Source organism: Ruditapes philippinarum, unplaced genomic scaffold, assembly GCF_026571515.1.
Source record: "Ruditapes philippinarum isolate M1 unplaced genomic scaffold, ASM2657151v2 ctg6109_1_1_1_1, whole genome shotgun sequence".
Classification (NCBI taxonomy): domain Eukaryota; kingdom Metazoa; phylum Mollusca; class Bivalvia; order Venerida; family Veneridae; genus Ruditapes; species Ruditapes philippinarum.
In genome coordinates, this window is record NW_026863307.1 from 64410 (window position 1) to 89719 (window position 25310).

Consider the following 25310-nt stretch of genomic DNA (forward strand, 5'->3'; position numbering starts at 1 on the left):
TTAATGCCATTCAGTGAACGATGTTAACTTGTTAACAGTTTTTTCTTATGCCAAACATTTTCTGTTTTAATCACAGCTGATAAAACAAAAATAAAAAATTGATACATATATGTTTACTAAATATATATGTATCAATTTTTTTATTTTTTGTAGGAAATGAAGGTTATTGAATTAAAAGCATAAACCAAATATTAAAACATGTTTCAAATGAAAAGTACTGTATTTTTACATGGTTTTGAGAGGTAGGAGGGCTGTAGAGTGGGTGTGGGGTGAGGGGGGAGGGGGGGTGCGGGGGTAGTGACCAATCAACGCGCCCGATTACCTATGGTTCAATCAGCAAATTAATTTGGAAGTGGCTAGCCGTACGGGCCCGTACGGCTAGCCAAAAGTTCTAGCCGTACGTGAGTCACGTACGACTAGCCTGGACACACTGTATTGGCTAGCCGTACGGCACTTTTCAAAAATATATGGAAGTCGAAAATGCATATGTTATTTTGTGTTTTTAAACGACGATTTTAATCAAATCTCCGCATTTGTCCTAGTTTGTTCACTTTAATAAAGATGCTCCGCAATTTTGCCAAAAAAAAAAATGAATACGAGTAAGCGTTGTATAATCTATCTTACTAAAATTAAGTGTCAAAGTTGCATGTTATAACGTCCTTAATTTTCATGCTTATGATTTGTATGAAAGATGAATTGTTAAATCTGTTAATTAAGCACATGGATCGAATAAATAATGATCGGAGGGGAATAAATAAATAAAAAGAATATTAGAAAAAAACGATGAAAAGGAAAAATAATTTAATAATGCAAACTTTCCTTAATGATGGACGATGGACAAACTTCTATACCGACGGTAATTGACGCAATTATCAGAACCCAACAACAATTATTTTCGGTGTTTTTTTTTTTTTTACAATTTAAAAATTAAACATAATGAAACAAAAAAGGATTATTATCAAAATTTTGTAAACTATTTCAATTGATGTTATTTAACTGCAACCAAACGCTATTTTTTTCTCGACGTCTTGAGATGACAAAGTACATTCTTTACTATAGTCAACGCGTCGATTAATCTCTAAAAAGTAAACATTCTTGACTAAAATTCTCGCGTTAAGTCATAATTAATTAACATATGCACTTGGAACCGCCTTCCATATATTTTTGAAAAGTGCCGTACGGCTAGCCAATACAGTGTGTCCTGGCTAGTCGTAAGTGACTCACGTACGGCTAGAACTTTTGGCTAGCCGTACGGGCCCGTACGGCTAGCCACTTCCAATTAATATACAATTACACATGAACTTTTAAAACTAATTTTATATTTTTACTTTTATAAAAAAAAAATATAAAAATATTAATACGAAGAACAAAAACATCAATAATTTAATACTTTTATTACATAAATCTACATATAAATACTTTTTTTAATCACGGTCCGCCTCGTCTCGAGTGACGGTCCGCCCCCTGTCCCAAAATAATATGGTCCGCCTAGTCTCTAGTCACGGTCCGCCGAGACGTTGCGATTAATTCAGAGCGTCTCGCGATTAAGATTTTCAAAATGGCAGCTTCCATTACTTTCTTTCGGTAGACCAAAAATGATTTGTATATAGAAGTAGAGTAAGGTAGGTCTACCTATCATTAATTTAAATGTTTTTTTTCGATATGTTATTCGTGAGGTGAAAAAGATGTGTACGTCCAGTGCAACAGACTCAACTTACAAAATAAAATCCTGAAGTCGATTGTTTCGTGAGCCCAACAACCGACAACGTATGGTTAGCGTAACAAATAAGTGAAATTACAAAATGTAAAAGTATAAAAGATAACTACTGGAAATGTAAGCTTTTTCAAACCAAGTGAATTAGATACAGTTTAAATTTAAAATTTTGCTAACATTCATACTGTTACTGTAATAGTGTAGTAGATTTCTAATATGAAATTAGGCAAAGGCCTAAGAACGGGGAAGTCAGTTAAAATAACTGTTATTTTCATTTTACATTTTCCGTTTTAAAAGTGCCATAATTCTGTATTTTATACATTGCTTCCGTTTATTCTAGTTGTTTTTCCTAATTTGATCCCTGTAGAAGTGCGCTACACATCCGTTTTCAATCAGAATTCCTCGGCATTTATGGTTATCTTGATAGTCGAAAATAAAGTATTCTGCTTACATTGAAACACTTGCCATGTACGGATGCCCTCTTGCCCGAACTAAATCTCATACCTTCCGGGAACGGTATATATGTTCTGGATTACGGTTACACTACCATACCACAAAAAATTGCGATTGGCTATAATCAAAATACATCGCCGTTTATTATTGCGTTAATGCGCCCAACAACAAATGACACTGAAAATTTCGCTGATAGGTTTAGAATTCTATACATTTTTTGTCTTTTTTTTTTCCTTTTTAAATATATATGTGACAGTGTAGTCTATAGCCTGGCAAGCCAAAGCCCGGAGCCGCTTCCTGGCCCCGGGCTTTAACATCCCCGTATAAATATGAAGTCGCTTTTAGATATTTTTTCTTTTGGGCAATGCAACGGGCTTGCCCGACATAAACTATAACAAGTCCGTAACATCTGATATATTAGACTACTGTTATGCATGTTAAATTGAATTGAAATTGAAAATTTTATAAAATGTGTGGGTTCAAATTCCATTTTTAGCTGTTGGAATTTGAGTTCTGATTTATCTCGCTATATTTTCCCCTTCTTGTTTTGAAAATTGGAAAAAAAAATCACTGATGTAACTATATCAAAAAACTTAATATAAGCCGTTTTAAAAAATGCACCAGGTGCCCCCATTATCAGAATCTTTTCTCTGGCATAAACAAATACAACAGGTCAAATAAGATCATTTTCTATCTAGGTTTATAACACACATGCTTGATTTACAACATACCTTTTATAGTAATCAAGCATTGATGAGCATGATGCAGATTTAATTATACCTCCACAAACAAAGTTTAGGGTTGTATATAGGAGTAGACCGGTCGGTCCCTCCGTCCGTCAGTCCACATCATGGTTTCCGGACGATAACTTGAGTTTGGAATGAGGTTTTGTAATCAAATTTGGTATATACATTATATGTAACAACCTTATGTGGAAACCCTGGTTGGTATTGCATTTAGGCTCCCTGGGGACAAGGTCACCATTTCTTAAATAGAAAAATGGTTTCTAGACAATAACTATACATGTAGGTAGGAAACTTGGTTTTTAATCAAGTTTATATGAAGATCCTGGTTGGGATTGCAGTTAATTGAAATAATTCTTTGTACACAGTTGATACTTCATTTACGTTAGTTGCGTCCCTTGTTATGGCGGCAGGTCAAAATTTTACACGTGTAAATTTCAAGTAAAATTTAATAATGGGAGTGGATATTAACATTTGGCGTATGAGAATTGGATGTTTTATAACTCGCGCTAAATCTGTGAAGCGTTTTCAAGTGCTAGTTATCACAAAAGGGCTGAAAAAGTCATTTTCTGGAATACTTTGTCTGTGCACGTGTGTAGCCATTGTGATTTTATTGAGTGGTGATGTAGAAAGAAACCCTGGACCACCTAAGCCTGATGTGATACGTGGAAAGGGACAACAAAGACATTCAGGGGTTGATGGTTCATTCAGTGGGCATGCTGATGTGCTTACCCCGAGTACCGGGAGTCGTGACGGTGTGGTGACGAGACAGCGGACCATATCCTCGTACACATTTCACAGGCGGCGTCCCCTAACAATAGACCGGTAAATGATACTAGAAATGCACGAAGTAAGTCTCATACTAGTACTAGTAATACAGACTCTGATAATGTTTTTACTTTCCTTAGAAATATGAAAAACTGACATTGATAGGCAAAATGAACGCTTAGTTACTGAAGTCGGAGATATGAATTCAAAAATTGACTCATTATTCTCGTCAATTAACGAGTTAAAACAGGATAATGAAAGGCTAAAGCATGACAATGATTTGCTACGAGCAGAAATATCTCAAGTAAAAATAAACTAGATGTCCTAGAAAAACCAATCACGAAGGAACAATTTACGCTTTAATGGAATTCTTGGAAATATAAATGAAGCATGGGCAACATCTGAGGAGAAAGTTCGATCCTTTCTGAAAGAAACGTTAAATTTACATGAAATTAGCCGACACAGTAGGAAATCGATCGTGCGCATCGGATTAAATCACACAACCCAACTAAGTGTACTATACTTGTACGATTCAATAAATACAAGGATTGTGAACAAATATTACAACGTTCAAAATGATTTGCTTCAAGAAAATACATCTTATTCAGTTTCAACGGGACTTTAGTGATAAGATCCGAATGCATAGAAAATATCTGGGTGAAAGGATGTTGACAGAACGACGAAATGGTAACTATGCTGTAATTCGGTATGACAAACTGATAGTGAATGATTCTGTGTACAAATACGATGACACTACACAGTCAATTGTGTCAATTGGTGCTTGCCGAAGGAATACACGCCCACGTGTTTTACCACGTGGCCAGGCAAGCGATGTTTTACACGTAACGCAGCAATTGGATGTACGAAACCACGTGAGTGCTGACGTAGATCCCGATCAACCGCGCTGTGTAAACCGACCAATAGGAAACGATACGGGTTTGTCCGATGAAGCTTCCGACTCATCTAATATAGAATAGGGATACGGTCAAGGCCAAATAAACAATGATTACTCATGTATAAACATTGTAAGTTGGAATATTGCGGGATTAAGTAAACATGTTGACAATGCTGAACTTAAACATTTTTTTTCTCTTCTTTTGATATTCATTCATATTGTGTGAATCATGGGGAAAGTGTGTTGGTGAATTTAGCTTTCCTTTTTAGAATCTTATATCTGTTATGAACATGTTAGAGCACAACGTTCTAATAGCATACGTAATAACGGTGGTATTGCCGTTTTTATAAAAAAACAGTTTTATATAAACTGAATATTATTACACGTATAAAGAACACTTTTGAGGAATTGTGTTGTATTATATTGGTAATTTTTTCGAAAGTTTTCAAGTGTAAAAATGTTATTATGTACTTTGTTTATGTATCACCTGAAGGGTCGTCTATTTACGATTCCAGGGAGGAAAGAAATGGCATTTTTTATTTAACAATCAAATTTAGAAGAAATATCTTTAGAATTTCCTAATGAATTTAATATTTCTTGCAGGGGATCTAAATTCTATGAACGAAAAGATTATTTAGAGACTTTATTCCATATGATACTTAGGATTTTGTTTTTGGGGGATGTTGAGTATGAAGGTAGGTTATTTTGAACTGCTTCGAAATAGTAAAGATGTTCTACGGGAAATAATTTTGGGAAATCACTAGTACAGTTGTGCTGTGTTTTAGATGTACATTTCTTGAATGGAAGAATTAATGGGGATTTAGAGGGAATTTTACGTGCGTTTCTAACAACGGAGCGTCCGTTGTCGACTATATGATAGCCTCGTCAGAGTTGTTTGAAATATATGTAACTTTAGTGTACTTGATCGAACTGAAATCGGAACCATTTTTCCATTGCATTGTTGTTTAAAATTTTATAATTTAAATGATAGAAATCGTAATACAAATTTGTTGTAAATAATACATTATCGAACTTAAAATGTACAAATGGCGGGATCAATCAATGGTGACCATTTTCGTAGAGCAAATAAATTGCCTTTAAACTTTCAGAGAATGACCAACTAATTACAAGTCTTGTAAAATGTTTGATATTGACCGAGCTATTTGAAACTATTCAGTCCTTTATATTATAATGGTGGAAAGTGTATATGTTGGCTTCTATTCATCAAACACGTTGCAACCGCCTTGGTGGGCATGAAGTTGTGAAATACTTAAAAGTACAGAAATACTCATTCTTAAGAACGGTTTCGAACATCAAACACCTTGCATCTGAATTAAGAATTATAAAAGAATAAAAGGAATGAATTTAAAAATTATTGTAAGAATAAATTTTTAAATCAAAGTACCGAGTTCTCAAAAATCGACAAAAGCTCATTAATAATAGAAACGATCCATGTTTTATGTTGGAAACAACTAACAAGCAAAACAAAAACAATGTATTAGATTTCAAGTATGCGGAGCTGATGATTGGTATAACATATTCTCGTGGTTTATTTGTTTTGATAATGATAATATCACCTTTAGAATATATAATGGACGACGTCAATCCGTTGATAAATATACATGAATATATCAACTTAAACGAACCATTTATATTAAACGGAGGTCGAGTTTTAGCTATTCGAAGTTAGCAAACGGAAAAAGCTGCAGGCTTGGATGGAATACCATACTGAATTTTTATGAAGAATAAGTTTAAACAGTATTGCACGCGTATTTTAGTATTTAATTTTTAATCGAATATTTTGAAACAGGTGAATTCCTCAATCTTGGGGTCTTAGGCTATAATGTCCTATACATAAGGCTGGATCACCTGTGACCCGAGTAATTATCGAGGAATTTCCTCTAATATTAATACACTATATAAAAATATTTTCAAGCATCGTTAATAAGCGTTTGTATGAATTTGCTGAAAATAACAATAAGTTTGACGAATCTCAGGCAGGTTTTCGATCTGGGTATTCGGGCAAATTGATAATGTTTTCCTGTCTTCAAGCTATGGTGCAAAAATATCTTTCCAAAAAAGGGGGTAGAATTTTATTGCTTGTACATTGATTTCCGTAAGGCCTTTGGATAAGATTAACCCTAAGATACTTTTTCAGCTTTACAAAGAAAAGGATAAACGGAAGATTTTTTTGTTTTTATTAAAGAAAATGTATAATTCGCTCTATTTCATGTGTAAAGGTTCGAAATAATTTCTGTTGTGATTTAGATACACAAATAGTTCCAGAATAGGCCTATGATAACTGAATTTTTCAAATGTAACATATGGAGAGGGAACCCGAGCAGGGGGACAAATCCAGTTCCACAAATTTTTTGCTCTTTTTATTGATGAATTAGCACATATGCTTCGTGATAAAATGTAACTGCTGGGGATTTTTATTACTCAAGAATTCACGATATTATTTTGCCTCATGTTTGCTGATGATGTTGCAAGTTGCGCTGAACGGCAGTTAGATACAACAACAATAAAATGTTTGTCGATGAATTTTGTAAAAATACTGGATGGAAGTAAATTTAAATAAAACTGAAATTATGGTATTTAGAAATGGGGACCGTCAGACAATATGAAAATTGCATTTTCGGAGTAGTACTCTTAAAGTTACTTCGCGTTTAAAATATATGGGACTTTTATTTACACCAGGGTTTATCATGGAGTGCAGGCACAAGATAAAATTAAGTGCACAAGCACAACGTGCAATACTTTCTATTTTAGTTATAAAAACCATATGGTTATTTTCCAACAAACGAACTTTTTCATTCTATTTGATATAGTATGGTTAAACCTATTTTATGGCTATGGGTCACAGATATGGGGATACGAAATTGTTGATTCTATCGAGGCAGTTCAAAATAAATTTTGTAAAAAGCATATTTAAGTGTAAAAAGGACAACAAATACATGTATAGTTTTAGGAGAATGTGGACGTTTGCCATTGTGTATAACTTATTTTGTTAATTGTATAAAATACTGGTGTAAATTGTTGACTATGCCCAGATCATAGATATCCCAGACAATGTTATAAAATGTTGAATCCCTAGATGAGAGCGGTCGAAATTGTTGGGCATCAAAAGTAAATCACTACTTTATACTTTACGGTTTTGGATATGTATGGCTTGCACAACAAGATATTGGAAATATAGAATATTTATTTAACTTTTCGTCAACGGCTGAAAGAGTGTTTTGAGTCAAAAATGGCATAATGGATATAAATATTGCGTCCGTTGTTACCATTATAAATTTTTTAAGAGTCAATTAAATCCTGAAACGTTATTTTACTTTTGTGATATTTTTTCCCAAGAAAATATTTATGGTTGCTCTTGCGCAAGGTTTCGATGTTCCTGTCACAAATCTAGCGATTGAAATGGGAAGACAAACTAATATATACACTTCATGAAAGAATAATGTTTTATTTTTGTTTTAACCAAAAATAATGTAACTGCTATTGATTGGTGAATTTCTGCCTTTTTTCCAATGTTCTAAGTTTTAATGAACGTCCAGAATAATTATCTCTATAAATTGGTATTCAAATGTACTACAATTAACGATTTTTATTTCGCTGAATGAGTACACAAAATGAAGAAAATATTTATAAACTATCTCTGTTTGTATATCACTTGTTGAAAAGTACCAGCTCTTGACTTATTTTATTTTAATTTTATATGTTATGCAACTACATTCAATACATGTATACACTATAATATTTATACTGTTGTGTATTTTGGGCCGGAGGCCTTTATTTACTTAAATAAAATTGAGTTGAGTTGAAAAAAAAAAAAAAAATTTACTAAAGGTTGAGTTCAAATTCTTTTTCAGACCACTTATTTTTCAAAAGTCAAAGGTTGCTGGTGGGGATATAAATCACCTTCAGTGATAACTCTAGTTCATTCTGCAAGAATTGAGAAGCAAATAATGATAACATTAATTTTATCAGCGTAATATTACATGTACATGTAGGTAGTAATCAGCTGGCCAATAGCATTTTAATTTTTGTTTGTTGATGGCAAGTACGGTCAAAATTGCTGGATGCACCAAACTATCAATTAAAGTGTGATTTATTTAGATAATTTATATGTATTAATATATAAAATTACAATGGGAAGTACGAATATCATAAATTCTTTTTCATCTATTGTTTCATGAATGTTATAAAATTGAGAAAACAAGATTATGTACTATAACTTGAAAAACTTTTAAACCTCATTCTTTCTTTAGTTTAGTTTGCATTCGTATTACACTTAAAATCAGTAAGTCAAAATTCCAGTCATGTAAAAAAGTTAAGAAAAGAATTGAATTTAAAAGAGAATGAAACAATGATAAATTGATAAATAAAAGTGAGAAAGACTTTAAAAAAAGTTTAGCTAGAACCCATATATAAAAAAAGAAGAAAATTTGGCTATCTTAAAAACAAAGATAGAAACTAAATCAGAGTCTGAGACATGGGTTTTTATACATGTACATTAAGCTTAGATGGACTTCAAAAGTTTTTAAAGCAGATTATTCTCAAATAAGAGCAATTCACTAGTAAGACCACTACAAGTGAGAATTAACTTTATTGTAAAATAGTTGAATGATCTTTTTTGAGAAAATTGCCCAAGAACGCTTCACAAATGACCTAGAGTTAAATAGAAAAAATCAGCGAAAGCATTCATCTTTGCTCTTATCAGACCCTTGAGATATGCATTTCTAGAAATCAGTTATAAATATCTTTGAAATTGATCTTTCCATAACTTGCATTGTAAAGTAATCATTTTATACTTGAATAAATAGTTGTAATTTTCATTTTCATTATCATTTGTAATTTGCATTATCTCTTGTGTCATATAATTTGTTTTGAAGTTTTAGTATTTCAGATTTTAGTTGAGAATTTTGTTTGCTCAGTTTTATATCTTATATCTTGTCTTAAAATTCTAGGTAAAAAAAAAGATGGGCGACATAGACTTTGAAGAACAGCTTGAATTGGAAAGACTTGAACATGAACGCAAAGTCAAACTTGAGAAAGATAATAAAGGGGAGAGAGTTGATCCCGATGGAACAGTCTATGAGTGGGACACTGAGAAGAAAGCATGGTTTCCAAAAGTAATTATTGTGCCCCCACGATAGTGGCGGGCATTTAGATTTACCCTTGTCCCTCCGTCGGTCCGTCCTTCCGTCCGTCCGTTCACTTTTGTGTCGAACGTAACTCAAAAAGTATTTGACCTAGAGTCATGAAACTTTACAGGAATGTTGATCAGCATGTGTAGTTGTGCACCTGGGTATTTTCGTCTGGATATTTTTAGTATTTTCAGAGTTATTGCCCTTGACTTAGTAAAATTTTGCAATTTTCAACTTGTGTCGCATGTAACTCAAAAAGTATTTGACCTAGAGTCATGAAACTTTACAGGAATGTTGATCAGCATGTGTAGTTGTGCACCTGGGTATTTTCGTCTGGATATTTTTAGTTTTTTTCAAGAGTTATTGCCCTTGACTTAGTAAAATTTTGCAATTTTCAACTTGTTGTCGCACGTAACTCAAAAAGTATTTGACCTAGAGTCATGAAACTTTACAGGAATGTTGATCAGCATGTGTAGTTGTGCACCTGGGTATTTTCGTCTGGATATTTTTAGTTTTTTCAGAGTTATTGCCCTTGACTTAGTAAAATTTTGCAATTTTCAACTTGTGTCGCACGTAACTCAAAAAGTATTTGACCTAGAATCATGAAACTTTACAGGAATGTTGATCAGCATGTGTAGTTATGCACCTGGGTATTTTCGTCTGGATATTTTTTGTATTTTCAGAGTTATTGCCCTTGACTTAGCAAAATTTTGCAATTTTCAACTTGTGTCGCATATAACTTAAAAGTATTTGACCTAGAGTCATGAAACTTTACAGGAATATTGATCAGCATGTGCAGTTGTGCACCTGGGTATTTTCGTCTGGATATTTTTAGTATTTTCAGAGTTATTGCCCTTGACTTAGTAAAATTTTGCAATTTTCAACTTGTGTCGCACGTAACTCAAAAAGTATTTGACCTAGAGTCATGAAACTTTACAGGAATATTGATCAGCATGTGCAGTTGTGCACCTGGGTATTTTCGTCTGGATATTTTTAGTATTTTCAGAGTTATTGCCCTTGACTTAGTAAAATTTTGCAATTTTCAACTTGTGTCGCATGTAACTCAAAAAGTATTTGACCTAGAGTCATGAAACTTTACAGGAATGTTGATCAGCATGTGTTGTTGTGCACCTGGGTATTTTCGTCTGGATATTTTTAGTATTTTCAGAGTTATTGCCCTTGACTTAGTAAAATTTTGCAATTTTCAACTTGTGTCGCATGTAACTCAAAAAGTATTTGACCTAGAGTCATGTTACTTTACAGGAATATTGATCAGCATGTGCAGTTGTGCACCAGGTATTTTTGTCTGGATTTATTTAGTATTTTTAGAGTTATTGCCCTTCACTTAGAAAATTTTTGCAATTTTCAACTTGTGTCGCAAGCTACTCAAAAAGGATTTGACATAGTCATTAAACCTTATGGGCAGGTTTCTCAGCATATTTAGATTTGCACCTGGGGTTTCGCGTGTGGATTTATCCAGTATTTTTAGAGTTATTTCCCTTGACTTAGTGAAAATATTGACAGAACAGTGGCGCAGTGGGGGCACCCGTGTCCTATGGACACATTTCTAGTTTTTAAAAACATAAATTGCACATGTTAAGTTAAGTCAGATGTTTAGTCACTTTGATTAAAGGAACTCCACTGAGGTCCAAATGCCTAAAGATATATGATTTGGAAATCTTACAGATATCAAGTGTATTACTTAACAGTAAAATTAAAAAGTCTTCAAAGGATAACAAAGAAATGTACGAAAATCTATTTTTGTGCAATTCTTAGATGGAGTTTAGTTAAAAGTATTGCAACGCTTTTCATTTTTGGGTCATTTTGCACCATACAAATGATTGTTCTGGACAATCAGGTGGATGGAATGACCTGAAAATTTGCACACAAGTTGTTGGTCCAGACTTGCATCAGTTCATCTCAGAATAATATTTCCAGTCCTGTCATGTCAAAAACCTCAGTGGAGTCCCTTTAACATGTCCATTGGCTTTGACCTGCTTTAAAATTCCAAGTTTAGGGATTTCATACATAGGAGGTCATTTTCTGAAGTCTGTAACTCTAGAAAGAATTTTGACAGTATTATGGCCCTTTTTGATCTTAGAAAATTCTTGTTTTAAATTTTACATGCAACACTAGTCTTGAAAAGAAGTGAAGATATTCACTTGAAACTTTACACATGTCTTTAGAATCATTATTGAAGGTCACTTTCCACTGCCCATAACTCTTCCAAAGATTTTGAGTGATTAATGGCTCTTTGTGATCTAATAGAAAAGTTTTGAATTCAACTTAAATCTAAAAATTAAGAATTACAATTAAAGGTGACCTTCAAAGACCCTTAACTATGGGGTTGATTTTGAATGAATTACAGCCCTTTGTTGACTTACAAAATTGTGTGGTAAAAATCCAACACTGGTATCTATGTTATATGTATTTTAAATTAGTTTAAATACATGTAGGTTTTTTTTTTGCGTTTTCAGATAGATTCTGATTTCATAGCCCAGTACCAAATGAACTATGGAGATGAAGGGGCACCAGAAGGGGATGGTAAAAAAAGTGCTGATGAGAAATACTACAATTACTACCAGGTAATGTGCTGTGTTTTCTCATAGTCTAAAATAACCATAGTTTTTGTTAGCTCAACTGGTTGATTAATGGGAGAGCTATTGTACCAGACCCTGCATTACCTTCCCACCTTGGTCAAGAATATATCCAAAACTACTGAAGGGAATGGGTCGACACTTCACAAAATTGGTCTCTGTGATCATCTGACATGATGGACACAGGTCCCATAATTCTGAGTTACCTTTATACAGAGTCATGCTTCTTTTCTTACTGTCAAGCACTGAGAATAATCTAGTGCACTGCTAAATTCTGGTAGCAGGTGCTTGTGATGTCATCAGTCAACTTGCCTATGGACAGCTCTTTGTTCTTACTGAGATTAAACATTCCATATTATTACATATCGCAAACAATTGTTGTGCTGTGTAATTGAGATTAATAAGGGAGCTCTATTCCATGCAGAATTATAACGAGGCTCAGTTACAACATCAGGAGTGGATGAACAAGCAGAGGAAAGAGTCGCAGGCCGAGGAGGAATCTCATGAAGAAACTCTACAGAAACTGGAGAGCCTGGAAAACAGAATGCAAGAACAAGGAGATTCATCCGAACAACATCATGGTAAAAAATATTGTTCCTGATGTTTGAATAAGCATAGGTACAAGTTTTTGGCATTTGCCTAAAGTTAGCATGGGTACAAGTTTATTGTTTTTACAGGCATTTGTTTGAAGTTCAGGTTTTTTACACTCCTGAAAGCACTCTTTTTCTTTGTAAAACCAGTGAAAATAATGCTAAATTCAGGGTTATCAGGGTTTCTGATATTTTTAACTTGCACGCATGTATAAAGTAATTTGCAAACTGTTTCTTTATAGAATTAATCAAGCTTATAGGGTCACATGACGCTTTGGAGCACACTACTTAACTTACAGCTCTTGTTTTTCATACAGATTCTAAAGAAGACATGGAGAAGTATACAGAAGAGCAGAAGAAAGAGTACAATGAATATTGGTCGTACTATTATAGTACAGACTATCATGATTACTATGCTGACTGTTTAGCCCAGTACGCCAGTCAGGAATCAAGTCAGGCAGCAGGCAAGGAAGATGAGAAGGGAAGTAAAGAGGCAGACGATAAGAAAAAAGGAAAAAAGAGGAAAGTAAATCCACAGCAGCAGAGTAATGAAGGTATTAATGATTTATTAGTCCCCTACCGGTTTACCGGAGGGGACTTTAGGTTTACCCTCCGTCCGTCTGTCCGTCCGTCTGTCCGTCCGTCTGTCTGTCTGTCAGTCCGTCCGTCCGTCTGTCCGTCCGTCAGTCCGTCCGTCCACAAAACTGGATCCCGCGATAACACAAAAAGTACTGAAAATATTTTAATGAAACTTGACATATGGATCGATGGCAGTATGGAAATTATGCAGGTCTCTTTCTTTTCTTCCTATGTTAAAAATTCTGGTTGCTATGGCAACAAATAGACTGAAAATATGGCAAATTTTACACATAACCTGGATCCCGCAATAACGCAAAAAGTACTGAAAATATTTTTATGAAACTTGATATATGGATAGATGGCAGTATGGAGATTATGCACGTCTTTTTCTTTTCTTCCTATGTTGAAAATTCTGGTTGCTATGGCAACAAATAGACTGAAAATATGGCAAATTTTACACATAACCTGGATCCAGTGATAACACAAAAAGTACTGAAAATATGTTTATGAAACATGACATATGGGTATATGGCAGTATGGAAATTATGCACATCCTTTTCTTATCTTCCTATGTTGAAAATTCTGGTTGCTATGGCAACAAATAGACTGAATTTCAAGATTTCTGATTCTAGTTTTTAAGTTTTTTCACTATAAGTTCTTTATTTCTTAAGGTATTTTCTTCAAACTTTAAATATAAGTTGCTTGTAATCAACCACATCATATGGGACAAGGTTTACAACTCTAGCACAAAATTTATCAGAATTACCTCCCTTGAACTTAAAATTTTCGTGAAAAAACATTGTTTTTTTTTTTAATAACTTCTTTTTCTGAATGTATCTACTTCAAACTTCATATAAATGTTTCTTATTATCACTCAACATTTGTGAGTGTTCAATACTCTAGCAAGACTATTTCCAGAATTATGCCCCTTTTGAACTTAGATTTTTTTATTGAGAAATTGGTAATTTTTACTCCAACATCTTCAATCATGATAGGATTTTAAAAATGTTATATTTTGGTAACAAGGATGTTTAAAAAATAACTTTAGAGTGTCCTTCAGTCCGTCTGTCTGTACATAAAAACTGTTTCCTGTGATCACTTTAAAGAACTTTTTCAACAAATTTACTTAAAATAGGAACATAAGTGAATGGCCAATGGCCCTTCAGAATGTTGCTTGGGCTCTTACCGGTAGGGGACTTATGGATTGCTTGCAATACTATGATAATTGCTTGTTGCTCAATAATTCAAAGAATAGGGAAAAGTTATTGTAATCCTACAGGTGTCACTGCTTTATCCGAGTTAGCATTACCCCATTGCTTGTTACTTAGCTTGACGATTTCAAGAAAAGGGAGAGCTGTTGTAATCACCCAGGCGTTGACGTCGGCGCCACACTTTGGTTAAGTTTTTGCGTGCAAGTTGATATCTCCAAAACTACTGAAGGGAATGGGTTAAAACTTCCCACACTTATTTAAGAGCATGATCGGCAGAAATTTTTCAAGGCCTATAATGATGAGGGGCATGTAACTCTGAGTTTGTTTACTGAGAGAGTCACATAGGAGTTACTTGTCAGGTGCCTTTAAATGCTATTTAATTAAATAATCGACTTTCAGCTGGATCGAAACCTAACTTACTATACTCTAAGTGCTCCTACAATATAGTGCAAAGTTTTCTAAGAAAATAATTTTGTACGGTTAGATCAGTAGTTCTACTCCGGTTTAAACTTGTCCAGGAAATAATGAAATAATGTACTGAGAGGCACCTGAAGTCTTTCTATACCAGCAAAACGGTCACCCTATGATTTCAACCATAATGATGTGACATAAAACACAACAAACTTACAGGCAGTTTACAAATGAATTGTCTATTAAAATGTTGTCATGTTAATTTTCAGATTATTTCAGTTAAGACTGAAATGCAGTAATTTTTAAATAACTGATAATTGCTTGTTTAAACAAACCAAAGTGTTAATAAAGAATCCCTTTATGTGATTTTTTTTTCACTTTTATTAATTTAGACTTTCAATATTGTTGTAGAATAGTATAACTACTTTACATGTAGTAATTGTATATTATCACACACACGTGCCAGTTTTGTGACTCAGTCAAAATAGTATTGCACGGCCAAGCATATATTTTGAAGTGACATCATTTGTGTTACACAAACGTAGTGTAAAGACATGCTAAATGTTACAATACTTTGATATTTACCAGGTTGGTTTAATGTGGACGATGAGCACAACACTAATGTATATGTATCCGGTCTTCCCCTGGATATAACACCAGAACAGTTTAAAGAAATGATGACAAAATATGGCCTTGTAATGAATGATCCCAGAACTCGCAAACCTAAATTGAAACTTTACCTCGATGAGAATGGTCAACCGAAGGGTGATGGAAGGTGTTGTTTTATAAAGGTAGTTATAACTATGTTATTCATTCTAGCTGGTATTTAGGATGATGACTTATGGGATTGTATGTGTGAAATAAAGAATAATGGAAGAACATATTATAGTGCACTTACAGTGCAGTTAGAGCGTGACATTTATGATTATGGAATAATGAACGGCTATATTCTGTGAAAAAGGTATAGAGATAAATGATGAAAAAAAAACAGCATTTGATCCCTTCCTTTGTGTTTTATGCAGGTCACAATTAAGTCACTAGATTTTAAATATTTTTTTTTTTGTCTATTGTATTATTGAATTATGATGCTTGTTATGATGAGGTAATTTACATGGATGGACAGCAGCAACTGGCATCCTAACATTGTGTCTATCACCAGACTGTTTTGAGCTGAAAGTTGTCCAGATCACCCTAAAAACTACATGATGAATTTGAATCAATAGTAGCTTGGAAAATTTGGTGTGGAGCGGCGGCCAATTGGTTAAGGTGTCTGCCTCTCAACAAAGGGATCAAGGGTTAAAGCCCTACTCTGGTCACGATGATGATTCTTTATATGACACCAATACTGAGGAGTTCCAGGAAGCGGACTCAAAAGTGATTAATATAAGTTGCAAGAACTTGTTTCGCAGTCAAGCTAAAATAGATAGTTTAAACTAAATTTGGACTTTTGCTTCCCATTTTAAGGATGATACTAGTATATGTATGCCATCATTCATCATCTTTAATTCTGTGTATACTGGATAAGTAAATATGTGCAAGGGATAAACAGGGTTAAACATATACACTAAATGATAAGTAAACAGGTACAATGTATGCTAAATAAGCACTATATATTTGCACGTTTACACAATGTAATATGTGAACTAAATAAACAAGTAGATAGTAGGTTTGTACACTTTTTTATGCCTCATTATATGGCATTATATTTTGAAGTCCCTCAGATTAACAATTGACCGTTTCATAATTAAAACAGTAAGAGTCCATTTTACAATTGTAAGGATAAATTATATATTGATTACCTGTATTGCAGATAAATTGATGGTGTTGATATTATAATTGTGTTTCCCCTAATTTGCTTATTATTCATTATATTTATTCATCTTTACTTATTATTCATTATGTACACAGAAAGAATCAGTTGATTTGGTGCTGAATCTACTCGATGGTTCTGAATATAATGGGCACACGATTTCTGTGACACGAGCTCAGTTCTCAATGAAGGGTGACTTTGATCCAAGTAAGAAGAAAAAGAAATTGTCAAACAAAGAGAAGAGAAGGTTAAAAGAGAGACAGGCAAAGTATGTAATAATGCATACCACAATTTATATTTCTCTGTAATTTAACTCTTTACCTGCTGAACTGCTTAAATGGACTTGTCAGGTTTTCACTTGTGGAAATGTCCTTTTATCAATTTGTGAGAATGTAACGGTGAATTTAATAGAGTTGATTAGCCAACCGTATAGATCCTGCTCAGACTCCTAGACTGTAATCACTTGATTCCAGCATAGTAAGGGCCTAGGAATTTCAACATAAAAGTGTATACTGACGTGCAGGCAAAAAAGAAATCAGGGTCATTTTAATTTTTTTTTTTAATCTTCTTCAATGAACCTAAAAGGTAAATATTTGGTATGTTGCATTTCATAGAGATTATCTACAATAGTTGTATATGTTACATGTCGTAATTGAGAAGTAAACAAATTGTTAACAGACCTAGCATTGTAAGTAATTATGACAGATCATAAAAATGTTTACTTTGAAGTTTGTTTTTGTCGAAGTCGCTCATCTGAAGGCGACTTCTTTGCCCTAATCACCCCTAGCTCAAGTCCTGCATGATGTATAAATTATAATAAATTGTGACTATTAGGTCACTATTATTATTGTGCATCCCTTGGGGCTCACATTTGTTTCATAAACATGGATAAAAAAAGGTTTAAAGTCTTTTCTGAGGACCCAAAGTAAAATATTTAAAGAAGAAGCATTACATTGTATATTAGGTTGTATTGTACATCATTTTTTGTCATCTTAAACACCCCTTCTGCTCTTGGGAAGCTTTAAATCTACAGTAGACTATTTTTCCATGATTTACGATTTAGCCACATATTACAGCTAATTAAATGTTTATTTTAGGTTATAAGTTGTTTATACATGTGTTTTATTATATACTTATAAGTGAAATATTGTGAAATATTGATGTAATAAAATGCGTATTTTTATTTTCCGTATTTTCACTTTAAAACTTTATTTTTTACTGCAGTGAAACATATTTTCTACATTTTTACTGGTGTCTTGCTGCACTACTTTCTTATAAATTAAGCCAAAGGCAAAACATAAAATTAAAAGGGAATTCTTCCTATACATAAGGTTAAAAAAGAGGGGGGAAAAGTATGTAATAAACAGAAAATTCAAGTATTTTCTACAAATATGGGATTTATTTTCATCTTATGGTATGAACATTATCATATTTCACTCTTGACTACTGCCACTCGTGAAATACTTATTTTCATACCATAAGATGAAAATAGATCCTGTATCAAGAAACTTAAATATCGTCTATATATTATTTGTTGTATATGTTACATTACTTGTTATTTGTATTTTATTATCTGTTGTTTATGATTTATTTTGATTTTAGATTATTTGACTGGAGACCAGATAAGCCTCGTGGTGCGAGAATGAAACATGAGAAAGTTGTTGTTCTCAAGAATATGTTTGATCCTAAAACATTTGAGGTTGGTTTTATGATATAATGACTTGTGTAACATAGATAATACTATAAAGAGACAAAATTAATCATACATCTAACAGGGGTGACATCTTTTGCTGAATTATGTAGAGGCAAAAATGGGCAAAATAATAGTTTCTGATCTTTGGTGATACCTACAGTGATACCTAAAATGATGGGATTATTCTAAGAGACTGATGAACAAATGGAAAATGAGTGAAAACATGAGTTTACTCAATTTGGCAATTGACCCATACCACATGACCTAATGGACATTTTTATGTGATTCAGATATGTATTTAGGCCTCTGAAGGGAGGCATATGATAATTTGAATGCCAGTCTGTCTGTCTGTGTAAAATGGCCTATCTTTTTTTTGTGGATATTTTCTGGGTCCATAATTTTGTTTGTTAAAAAGACTTGTACATTTGTTGTCATTTCATATAGGTCTGCATTAGTCTTGTCCCAAAGAATTTTTGTAACTCCCCTTAGGCCTGTTTCATAATGTTTTCAAGATACAAGAACATTTGTTTACAATTATAAAGCACTAGCTCAAAGCAATAATAGGACTTACTAATGGAAGTCAGTACATTTCTGGTTATATTCTTTATGTATAATGATACAACTTTTGATTTTTCTGCAGGAGAATCCAGTGCAGATAAATGTGTTATCTAGAGATATAAGAGTTGAATGTGGAAAGTATGGTGAAGTTAAAAAAGTTGTTGTCTACGATGTAAGTTTATGTTTTTTGTAAATAGTTTTCAGATTTTCATTTAAATGGCAATGTTTTCTAAACTGACAAATTTAATGTTTATTCAGGAGGAATTTATTTCTATAGTCACAATGTTTTTACCCTTTTCTCTACTAAATTTCTCTTATGAACATGTCCATTTTCCGAGGAATACTTTGACATAGCAGGAAATAAACGATACCTTTTGTAGTTAATTCTCATTTTATCATTAAACTCCTTTAAAGATTTATATTACTTTCCTTTTTCTTGAAAATACCAATTTTCATTGTTATGTATTGAAAAATCAAATAAATAAGGGTCCTGTATCCACAAAAAGTTTTTGTCTTAAACTTTGTCTGTTAAAATGGCTATTTTCACATATCAAATATAGTAGCCAAATTTTATACTTGGCTTGCCTTGAATATTAAAAAGAAATATCATTATTTACTGGCAAATCCTAAGAGTCAAACTATAGGTAACAGGTTTATATTAGAGTCTGTACTTATACATTTTTTGCTTTGAATATTGATAGAAATCATTCATTAATTGGCAGTAAACGCTATGATTAAAACTATGAGTTAACATTAGGGACTACACATGTTAAATTATATTCCTAAAAACAATATAGTGTTTTCACTTTTGGAATAGAGACATCCAGATGGAGTAGCGACAGTTCACTTTAAAGAGCCGGAGGAAGCCGATATGTGTATAGAATATATGCATCAACGTTACTTTGGGCAGAGGAGAGTACTAGCAGCAACATGGGATGGTAATACAAAATACGAGGTCAGTACAAGTTCAGCTAAATATGATTATATACAATAATTTTACACTGACTGCCAGTACATATATCTGCCTCTCTGCTGCAGAAGTTTAACAGTGATATTTTGTCTTCACCCGCAGTCAGTGCTTGATATTTTCTTGCAATTAACATATTAATTAAGGGAGAAATATTAAAAACTAATATGTCTGTTAAGCGCTGTATGGATTTAGCAATGGTGGAATGGCATTCAAGGGACACAACTTATGTTAGTTTAGTTTATACAAATTTATTTTAGTTTGATTGTGTTGGAAGCTTTGAGCTTATTGAAACACTCTATAATCTGTTTCTTGAACCAACCAGTACTAAGCAATGAATGCAAAGTATCTTACTAAAGGAAACAAGGGCTTGCAAATGCACCTTGTGGATGCAAGATAAGATTTTCCAGCAACTGTGCAAACTACAATAAAGGATGGTATGCAAGAAAATGCTAGGGTAAATTGTAAATTGCTTTGTATGGTTAGTGAAAGATGGACAGAAAAAATTATAAAGGAAATATTATAAAAAATGGCTCATTTGACCATTTTACCAGCACTATAGGAAGTAACCAAAGGAATACCATTTAATTTTAATTAGCTAAAAATATAACTTAGCTTTCTGTTTCAAAATAAAGAATATCACAATAAAGCTTCTGCCCAGTAGTAAATTGTTGTTTCTTTTACTGTTTTTTCACTGTTTTTTGTATACTTTTATTGTATGTTTGTTAGATTGAGGAGACAGAAGCTGAGAGAGAAGCTAGACTGAAAAAATGGGAGAATTTTCTTGAATCTGGAGAAACTGATAACAGTTCTGATAAATCAAAAAATTCCAACAAAAATAGCGGTATTAGTGCAGTGACTTCAACATCTGAAACTGATGATAAAACTGTCAGTATAACTGATGATAAAGTTGGCAATAAAATTGATGATAAAGCTGGAAATGAAACTAATGATGAAAGTGTGAATAAAGCTGATGAATCATCAACTGCAGCAGAAAAAACTGAAAATGATAAGACACCTGAAGCGGATGAGGTTGAAGAACAGAAAGATATGAATCCTGATGATGAAAGTCCATCTGAAACAGAAACTGGGTAACACCATATAGACATGTTAACGAGAAAAGAATGAAATGAAAGAAAGTTGGAAAAAAATACATGTATCTGAATAGTAAACAGAAACTGTAGTAGCAAAGTTTGAATGAAATTTGAATGGTTTGAATTGTTTTAAGTGTAACTCAAAATACATTTTTGGAAGAATCATGTTCATAAATATTGATGGTCATCAAGTGATCATCAAATGACCCTTGCAAAGGTAAAAGGACGTCGCCCTACTTAAATCTAGTTGGTGAGAATTTTATTAGGGAAAGTTTGATGCTGCTCACATTGCAATATACAGGTTCATTAAAAACAAAAACTCATTAAAAATTGACCATAAAAGATATAAATCTACTATTAAGTACAGATTTGAATACTATTTAGTATCTCTACTATAATATGTAGTTTTAGCTACGGGTATAATACATTTGTTTTCATTGATTTTGACATATTTTGATAATTGTTAGGATGTAAAATAAATTCAGCAGATCAGAAAGTGCTAAGTATGAGGCATTTTGTTAATCTTACGTTCGATTGTGTCAGTTATTTTACTCTTAACATTGAAAAAATCCTGATAAATATAGCATAATCATGGTTATCCAGTCAAACAAGGTCATTGATCCATTTGAAAGCAAAGCTTTGCTACTAAATATGGAACCTGGTCAGAATGCAGAATTTCCTCAAATTTTGGATCAATGTTGACTTTTTAGGTGGAAAAAGAGAGCAAGAAAGTCTTTACATAACTGACATATAACTAAAGTGAATTTAATTTGACGTATAAAAAAACATGTTCTTTTAAGTTGATATGGTTTAAATTTTGAAAATGCAAAGAAACATTTGTCATATCAGATGGTAGAGTTGAAAAGGTGAGCCCACATACTTTAACCTCACCCTGTTGACATTGTCTAATATACTTGCCATGCTTGAATTTAGAACTGCACATTTAAAGTTTTAGGGATGTCCGTCCCAAGATCTGAAATGATGCAAGCATTGTAGTTAAAAGTATAGGAGCCTGGGAAGACTGGCAAAGGATGTGAAAGGTGGGTCTAGACTCTTACAGATGGTTATCGAAAGGGACTTATTACTACTTTAGTTTATACCCACCACGCACAACAAAGATTGTAAGGGGGGGTCTCTGGAATCGAGCTTGTCTGTTGTGTCAGTCCGGGCGGGCCGTCGGTTTTTTTTTCGCTTGTCCGCCAATAACTTTAAGATTTCTTTGACCTTAGTCACTTACTATTTGGCATGGAGGTTAGTCATGATTAGTAGATGACCGCCCTATTGAGTTTTGAGGTCATAGGTTCAAAGCGTAAAAGGTCACAGGGGCCTTGAACTTTCAAAAAAAAGATTGTGTCCGCGTCAAGAATAACTTTAGATTCCTTTTGACCTACAGTTTCATATTTTGGCATAGGAGGTTAGATCAAAAATGAGTTAGTAGATGAACCTATTCTGATTTTTGAGAGTCACCAGAGTTTACAAGGTCAGAGATTCAACAGGGTCTGTTAGGACTTTCAAAAAGCTTGTCCGCCAATAACTTAAGATTCTTTGACCCTGTAGTCTTCATATTTGGCATGGAGGGTTAGTCATGGATTAGTAGATGACCCCTTATTGGTTTTGAGGTTCACTAGGTCGAAAGGTCAAGGTCAGTAACACGGGCTTGACTTCAAAAGAGCCTTGTCCGCGTCAATAACGTTAAGATTCCTGTTGACCGCACAGGTTTCATATTTGGCATGGAGGTTAGTTCATCATTGTAGATGACCCTATTGATGTTTGAGGTCAGACCAGGTGTTAAATAGGTAGGTTACAGGGTCATTGACTTTTCAAAAAAGCTTGTCCGAAATAGCCCAATAACTTTAGATTCTTTGACCCTTAGTCTGTCATTATTTGGCATGGAGGTTTAGTCATGATTAGTAGATGACCCTATTGATATTTGAGTGCAACCAGGTCAAGGATCAAGGTCACAGGGGGCTTGGATATCAAAAAGCCTTGTCTGCAATAAGTTAAGAATTCCCCTTTGATCCCATAGTCCTTCATATTTGGGCATGGAGATTAGTACATGATTACGAAGAATGGACCCCTATTCGGACTTTGAGGTGACGCGAGGTCAAAGGGTCAGGTCACAGGGATTGATAATTAAAAAGATTTGGGTCGCCAATAACTTAAGAATTCCTTTGACCACGTCATTTCCCATTTTATGAACAAGGAGGTTAGTATGATTAGTAGTTGCCCTATTGGGACTATTGAGGGTCACCAGGGTCCATGGTCAGGTGACAGGGGCATGAATTTAAAAAGCTTGTCGCCCAATCACTTAAGATTCCTTTGACCCTTAGTCTTCATTTTTGGCATGGAGGTTCAGAATCTGATTAGTAGATTGACCTATTGACTTTAGAGGTCACACCAGGTCAAAGGTCAGGTCACCAGAGGCTTCGCTTGACTTCAAAAAGCGTTGTCGCGAGCCCTATAAGCGTGTTTAAAAGATTCCCTTTTGACCACAGCTCATATTTGGCATGGGGGTTTGTCATGATTAGTAGATGACCCTTTGATTTTGGGTCCCCCAGGTCAAAGGTAAGGTCCAGGGGCTTGACTTAAAAAAAGTTTTCCGCCAATAATTAAGTTTCCCTTTGCCCCAAAGTTTTATTTGGGAAAGGGAGGTTAGTCAGTTAGAATGACCCTATTGGTTTTTTGAGGTCACCATAAAAAGGTCAAGGGACTTTGACTTAAAAAAATTTTTGTCTCCCCAATAATTTAGTTTTCCTTTCCCCCACAGTTTCATATTTGGCATGGATTTTTGATCATGTTTAGTAGATGCCCCCTTTTGATTTTGAGGTCAGGATAAAAGGTAAGGTCATAGGGATTTGACTTAAAAAATTTGTCCACCTTTAAACTTAAGTTTTCCTTTGACCCCTTTTCATATTTGGGCATAAATGTTATATGACTATAGGTACCCTTTTTGATTTTAGGTCACTGGGTAAAGGTCACAGGCCCTTTAAAAAAAAAACTTTTTTTTCAATTGCAAAAGAATGTCCTGCCCGAATGTTTTTGTTTTTTAAATTTTTTAATTAAAAGCATGTAAAATACATAATTTAAAATGCACTGGTTTTAAAAACCTCAGTTTTTGGCAGGGAGGTTGTCCTTGGCTTAAAGGGCCCACTTTTGTTTGAAAGTGGATGCGGGGGTTTCACGGCATGATAGGGGCATTTTAGTTTCAGCTGGCACAGAAAAAATGTTTTTTCTTATATTTTCGACATTTTACAAACAAATTCATTCTCCGTGCCTATAAAAAAGTAAGTCTAATTCAAATACTACATTTTGTATTTTTTGGTTTTATTTCTACAAATGTAATAAATCTTTATTAGCATATAGTTTTTGTTAAGTTTTTTCTTGCGATACTTTTTTTTTTCAATCATCTTATATTTTATCTACATTCTCAAAAATTTTTTTTATTTTTTTTATTATTTAAAATTTATTGTCAAAAACTAACACCCTACTTTTTTTTTATTTTATATTTCCTTTTAAACTACACTTTTTATTTGGGAATGGACCCGGGTGTAAAAAAATATTTATGTGCTTAAGCTCACTAGTTTTTTTTTTCGCTCAAATTTATAAACAATTTTAAAGGATAAAGCAAAAATTTTTTTTAAAATGGGTTTAAAATAGATTGCTTTCAAACTTACTGTCCAAAAAAAATTTCTTAAATTTTTAAAAAAAAGTGCCAAAAAGGTTGCTAACAGGGGGTTTGTATTGCCCAAAAAGCTTAATTTTTAGTGTATCAAAAACTGATTATGCTTTTAGTGCCCCAAAGTTGCCAAACCCAAATTTTTTCTGGAAAAAATTGCCCGCGGGGAAAATTGAACAAACTTTACCGGGGAAAGTGCCCAACAAAATTTTCCCCTGGAAAGATTCAAAACCCATTTACCCTGGAAGATTGCCAAAAAACCATTTTTTGCTGGAAAAATTTTCCAAAAACCCCTTTACCCCTGGAAAGAGTCCCCAAAAACCCATTTTGCGGAAAAGATAGCAAAGACCCTTTTTCCCCTGGAAAGATTGCCAACGACCCTTACCTTGGGAAAAAATTTT

The 25310-nt window shown here is 33.6% G+C and overlaps 1 protein-coding gene across 2 annotated transcripts; it reads left to right on the forward strand.

Moving 5' to 3' along the window:
- Positions 1–1493: 1493 nt before the first annotated feature.
- On the forward strand, positions 1494–22220 carry LOC132721792 (HIV Tat-specific factor 1-like). Of its 2 annotated transcripts, none has more exons than XM_060706168.1 (11): positions 1494–1622; positions 9544–9708; positions 12201–12308; positions 12745–12901; positions 13228–13464; positions 15700–15902; positions 17020–17189; positions 18524–18620; positions 19255–19344; positions 19990–20127; positions 20869–22220. In XM_060706168.1, the coding sequence occupies exons 2-11, from the start codon at positions 9556–9558 to the stop codon at positions 21232–21234; spliced, it is 1719 nt and encodes a 572-aa protein (XP_060562151.1). In that variant the 5' UTR covers positions 1494–1622; positions 9544–9555; the 3' UTR covers positions 21235–22220. The 2 variants fall into 2 exon arrangements, with proteins under 2 accessions (XP_060562151.1, XP_060562152.1); XM_060706169.1 differs by having other exon boundaries at positions 1531–1624; positions 9547–9708.
- Positions 22221–25310: the final 3090 nt, after the last annotated feature.